General features: G+C 55.0%; 1 protein-coding gene across 1 annotated transcript in view; it reads left to right on the top strand.

Annotated features, from left to right (window-relative positions):
• The window catches only part of ABCB10 (ATP binding cassette subfamily B member 10), a 12,846-nt gene extending 6,896 nt beyond the window's left edge, over window positions 1–5,950 (top strand). Inside the window, exons 6-11 of the mRNA XM_015560012.1 lie at window positions 331–426; window positions 1,240–1,449; window positions 1,756–1,835; window positions 2,665–2,845; window positions 3,940–3,983; window positions 5,887–5,950. Coding sequence (XP_015415498.1) covers window positions 331–426; window positions 1,240–1,449; window positions 1,756–1,835; window positions 2,665–2,845; window positions 3,940–3,983; window positions 5,887–5,925 — 650 coding nt within the window. The 3' untranslated portion in view covers window positions 5,926–5,950. The remainder of the gene's footprint in view (window positions 1–330; window positions 427–1,239; window positions 1,450–1,755; window positions 1,836–2,664; window positions 2,846–3,939; window positions 3,984–5,886) is intronic.
• Window positions 5,951–5,991: the final 41 nt, after the last annotated feature.

The raw sequence follows: 5,991 nt of genomic DNA, 5'->3' as shown, positions 1-5,991 counted from the left end.
TCTATTGCTATGTTTCTGGCTCAGAAGAATTTCCTCGGTAGCACTGTGCTCTGAACTCAGTGGTTGATTAGTGCGGCCGTATGTATTTGTAAATTCCCTGACCAACCACTAAGCACTAAGTCCTTATTAGAAATCAGGGAAGTCAGAGGGGATGCTGAGGAGGAGGGTACGAGACGGAGGGGATTCTGCCCGTGGGGTCCCAGGCAGCTGCCTCGGGTCCTTCTTTGAAAGCAGCAGGTTTTACGTTAAAAGCGCCTGTCACTGCCCAGCGGGATGGGAGCAGCGGACGGCTGTGGCCGGCACAGGGACGGATGTAGCGTCTCCCCTCAGGTCTGAGCTCGTTCTACTCGGAGCTGATGAAGGGCCTGGGCGCCGGGGGCCGCCTCTGGGAGCTGCTGGAGAGGAAGCCGGGGCTGCCTTTCGACGGTGGGTCTGTGAAGCGCAGGGTGTGCTGCCCACCGCCCACCTCCCCGCAGGGGCCCTGTTGCCACAGACAGCAGGTGGCAGCCCCGCGTGCCAGGGGCCAGGGCCCTGCCCGTCCCCCATCTGTTCTCCTTGGTGGTTGTGATGCGTGTAGCGGGGCAGGAGGAAAGGAAGAGGCATCATACGTGTAAAAAGCCTCCGCGTGTATTGGTTTCAGGGGATGGCGTGAGGAATGCTGGTCCTGAGGGTCTTGGCCAGCTGCTTCCCTGGAGGCCAGTCCTCAGGACTCAGAAGAAGTGGCCGTGAGCTGTGACCATCCCCAAGCCCTTCGCGGGCCTTGCTGGCGCATGCCCAGTATTGCCCAGTGCCCTCCAGGACCGGGGTGGGGGAAGTAGCCCAGGGGGCACCAGGCAGCATGGACGCTGCCCCCTCTGCTCCGTGGCTGGGGTGTGTCGTCATACTCTCAGAACACGGAGTGAGATCAGATCAGACGAACCCGGGAGCAAGGGAGCGACAGAGGCTGGCTCAGGGCGGCAGGAGCCACCTCCAGGCCGTGGTCGCTCGGGCAGGTGGTTGGCTGTGAGCGCAGTGACCTGCAGGGGAGCTGGGACGGTACCTTCCACCTCTCGGGGCACAGGGCCTGTGCATCGCCTTGGCTGGGGGGCGTGCGGAGCAGCTAAGCGTAGACAGAGGCCTCTTCCTGACTTGCCCGGGGAGCACCCCCAGGGCTACTGGGGGCGGCGTGTTAGCCAGGTGGGAGCTGTGTTCACCTGGGACTCCCTCCGCACAGTGATGACGCTCCGTCCTCCGTTTCAGAGGGGCTGACCTTGAACGAGAAGAGCTTCCAGGGTGCGCTGGAGTTCAAGAACGTGCACTTCGCCTACCCGGCTCGCCCCGAGGTGCCCATCTTCCAGGACTTCAGCCTCTCCATCCCCTCGGGGTCCGTCACGGCGCTGGTGGGCCCCAGTGGGTCCGGCAAATCCACGGTGGTTTCCCTCCTGCTGAGGCTGTACGACCCCCTTTCAGGTGAGCGGGTGGGTCCTCACCTCGGAGGGCAGGGCCGTTCTCGCCCGTCTCACGCCTGTGCCCTGCACGAGGGCTCCATGTGCAAAGAGCTGGGGGGAGAATTTATTTCGACTTCAGAATGCTCGAGAGACTTTACAAACGCCCAACGGCGTCCGGTTTAATTTAAGATCGTCCCAAGGTGGCGTCCATCTGTCTCTCCTTTTGTGAGACTTTTAACCTTTCAAAAACGGCGCCTGGAGCCTCCCCACCAGACCTGGTGTTGACACGCGTGGGTGGCCCTGACCAGCGGCTCTCCTCCCTCCGCAGGGACCATCAGTCTGGACGGTCGTGACATCCGCCAACTGAACCCCGTCTGGCTGAGATCCAAGATCGGGACAGTGAGTCAGGTAGGAGGAAGCGGGTGTTTTTATTGAGGTTTCTTTTAAAGCTGCATTTGTCACTCGCTTTTTGCTTGGTCTTGAGTCTCCGTGAGGATGGCGGTTTTCCAGATGCACTGAGCTGGTCCCACGTGGCAGGTTGCGTCAGCTTGTAAACAGTGCTGCTTCTCAGGACCTCACGCACTTTAACCCACTGAAGCACTGACTTTTCAAATTTCTTTTTTATTTATTTTTAAAATATATTTTCATTGATTTCAGAGAGGAAGGGAAAGGGAGAGAGAGAGAGAAACATCCATAATGAGAGGGAATCATTGATCAGCTGCCTCCTGCACACCCCACACTGGGAACTGAGCCTGCAACCCGGGCACGTGCCCTCGACTGGAATAGAACCCGGAACCCTTCAGTCCGCAGGACGATGCTCTATCCACTGAGCCGAACCAGCTAGAGCTGGTTTGTGTATATTTCAAGAAGCAATGTCCTCGGTGGAAGGCAGGCGCCGGAAAATGCAGATGGGCTTGTGGTCTCCCAGGGCCTCCCGACTCCCACGAAGAAGGAGCTTGCATTTATGAAGTGCCTACTGTGTGCCGAGCGCCGTGCAGGCGTCTGCCATGGGTCTCGCTTCCTGCAGTGGGTGGGAGCTACAGATGATGAGATCAGTCCTGCTGGGCGATTCATGAGGAATGAGGAGGTGGGGGCAGGAAAGCAGCCTGTGCTCTTTGGGGGCCGTTTAATGGTCTCTCAGATGTCAGTGCTGCGCTGAGTGAGCCCACGGTGTTCGCTAGGCGTGTGGAGTCTGTTTTGAACTTGGAGGTCAACATGTTTTATCTCCAATTTGCAGGAACCAATTTTGTTCTCTTGCTCAATTGCTGAGAACATTGCTTACGGGGCAGAGGACCCTTCTGTGGTGACGGCCGCGCAGGTGGAGGAGGTGGCGGAAGTCGCCAACGCAACTGCTTTCATCCGCAGCTTCCCGCAGGGGTTCGGCACGATGGTCGGAGAAAAGGGAGTTCTTCTCTCAGGTGCCTGTTGTTCTGTTTTTAAATGTATTTCTGTTGATGTCCGAGAGGAAGGGGGAGGGACAGAGAGAGAAACATCAATGCGGAGAGAGAGTCACTGATCACTGCCTCCTGCACACCCCACCCTCGGGATCGAGCCCGCAACCTGGGCATGTGCCCTGGACCAGAATCGAACCTGGGACCCCTCAGTCCACAGGCTAACGCTCTATCCACTGAGCCAAACAGGCCAGGGCTAAAAATGGGGGATTCGAATCGTTTATTCTGTTACCTCCAGTTTCATATGTGCACACAAACCACACAATTTAAGAGAGAGTGGAAGGGAGAGGGAGAGAAAGAGAGAAACACTGATGTGAGAGAGACACATCGATTGGTTGCCTCTCACACGCCCTCAACCAGGGCCAGAAGCCTGCAACCGAGGGACGTGCCCTTGACCGGAATCAAACCCGGGACCCTTCAGTCTGCAGGCCGACGCTCTATCCACTGAGCCACACCGGCTAGGGCTGTGCCAGGCATTGTCTAAACGCATTACACGTATTATCTCATTTAATCTTAAAAAACCCTATGAAGCAGATCCTATCACTGTTCCCTTTTCACTGGGGCACAAGAGAAGCTGTCCAAGCTGGGAAGTGGCAGAGCTGGGTCTGCACCTGCAGGGCAAGGGCCACAGGGAAACCAGGAGCCCAGGGAGCCCCAGGTTCCTGAGCAGAACATGCAGAGAAGACGGGAGCAGAGAGCATCTACCTCAGAACGTCACCCTGACCCTTCCTTCCTCATGTTATGCTCCTCTTTCCCCGGCCCAGAGAGGAAACGGGGGGAAAATCAATGGAAAAAATACCCTCGTGTGAGGATTAAAAAAGAAAAAATGCCTGGGGCATTGGAGCACCTCAGTGAATGTTAGCTAGCACAATATTTGTTACTGTGAATCCTGAGGTTAATGAGGAGGAGTATATTTTAAAACAGGTTTCTGTCCTGCCGTCTGTCTTAGCGAGGGCTGCCTGGGAGGAGCTACCTTCCAGTTGCCACATGGCTTCTTAGAAAAGCCTGTTACCAGGAATTGGTGTTCAGGCTGTGCATTAAAACACCCTTGTCGTTGCCAGGTGGGCAGAAGCAGCGGATCGCCATCGCCCGGGCGCTGCTGAAGGTGAGCCTGCGGCCCCGCGGGGCGGTTGTTTTGTTTTTCATACAGACCTTGTAGCTTGTAATTTACTGTTTTCCTTCTCCCTGTTCTTCCCTTTTTCCTTGGAGGGGAGGGGAGATACATGATTGACAGTGCTGGTGAGAGATGAGTGAGGCATTCCCTGTCCAGACTTAACAAGTATTTGGGGGATATGAGGAGGCCAGTCCTGTGCTGGGATTGACAGGGAGAAGCATACAGTGTAACGAATGAGACAGTGATCCTATCAGAATCTCAAACAGGACCAGTCTGCTTGCTGGTAGAATCCGCAATCAGCTGCCAAGCTGCGTAATGCGGACTGGAAATACTTGTCCAGACTTCCGAGAGGAAAGGGAACGCGCTTTAGCTGGCAGTCAGACGGGATGTTTTAGGAAGGGATAGTCTTTCCTCTGTTATTTAACGACTCCTCTGATGGATAAGTGATTTAAAAGCCTGCTTTATTGAAGCATAACTTACACACCAGGAACTTCCATTTTCAATGTACTTCCAGTGACTTACAGTAAATTTACAGTTACTCAGCCATCACACAATCAAAACAAATATTTCTTTTTTTTTAAAATATATTTTATTGATTTTTTACAGAGAGGAAGGGAGGGGGATAGAGACTTAGAAACATCGATGAGAGAGAAACATCGATCAGCTGCCTCCTGCACACACCCTACTGGGGATGTGCCCGCAACCCAGGTACATGCCCTTGACCGGAATCGAGCCTGGGACCTTTCAGTCCGCAGGCCGACGCTCTATCCACTGAGCCAAACCGGTTTCGGCCAAATATTTCTTTTTTATGTTAGAGCATTTCTGTCCCCCTCAGATAAACCCTTGTACCATGTGTCGCCTTTCCCGTTCCCAGCCTCTGCCTCAGGCGCAGCTCATCTGCCCGCTGTCTAGACCGGCCTCTCTGGTCATCCCAGCTCGATGGAATCGGACAAGAGATGGTCGTTAGCCTCTCTCACTAGCGTCACATCTTCGTGTTTCCTCGTGTTGTCGCCTCTGTCAGAGCTCTCTTCCTCTCTGTGGCTGAGTGGTACCCTCCGTGGGGCTGGCCCACGGGCTGTGTATCCGTTCACCACTGAGACATCGGGGCTGGTTCCGGTTTGGGGCCCTTGTGAACAGTGCTGCTGAGAGCGATGGGGCAGAGGTTTGCATGGACACGTGTTCCTTTCTTCTGATCAACCCTGGGCCCAGCTGGATGGAGTGTGTTAGTGCGTCAGCTCCCCTTACGTTTTCGTCTTCCGTGCTGCCCCCAGCGGAGCAGCAGGCAGGGCCTGGAGGGCCTGGCCTCGTGGGACTCACTTCAGAGCCGCCTGGTGCTGCGGTTGATTGGCAGCAGGAAAAGGTGCCCTGAGAGCAGCGCCCAGTCCCGGGGCCACTGTGATACGGTCTCAAGTCGCCTCCAACCCCCCTTCTGTGCTCATCACAGTCACCTGCGAGCTGTGGTTCTCTTTCTCTGCAGCAGTTCTGTTGTGATATAATTCACACACTCTACAGCTCCCCCATGAGAAGTGATAATCCAGTGGGTTTTAGTGTATTTAGTATTGTGTACCCATCCCAGAGCAATGTTAGGACCTTGTCATCACCCCGGAAAGAGATGCCGTCCGCTGTCACAGTCACCCACACCCCCTGCCTTGTGGCCCAGGGACCCCAGCCCCCAGGACCACGGACCTGCTCTGTCGCTAGGGATGCGCCTACTCTGGGCTCTCCCTGTAGAACCACACGACATGTAGCGTTTCGCGTCTGACTTACTCACCGAGCAGAAGGTTTTCAACGTCCGTCATTTTGTATCACGTACAGCACTTCATTTATGTGCATTCCTGGGAGTTGGTGTTTTTCTAATAACAGTGTTTTCTTTTTCATGTTTTTCCTTCTTTAGAATCCCAGAATTCTCCTCCTGGATGAAGCCACCAGGTGAGGATATCTCAGCACTACATGTGATTATATAAAGCGAAGGCTTCCTTTTCCAAAGTCTCACCTTCCT

This window comes from Myotis davidii, unplaced genomic scaffold (genome assembly GCF_000327345.1).
Source record: "Myotis davidii unplaced genomic scaffold, ASM32734v1 scaffold875, whole genome shotgun sequence".
Classification (NCBI taxonomy): domain Eukaryota; kingdom Metazoa; phylum Chordata; class Mammalia; order Chiroptera; family Vespertilionidae; genus Myotis; species Myotis davidii.
Note: the sequence above shows the minus strand (reverse complement) of the source record. Positions and strands in the feature narration are given on the sequence as shown.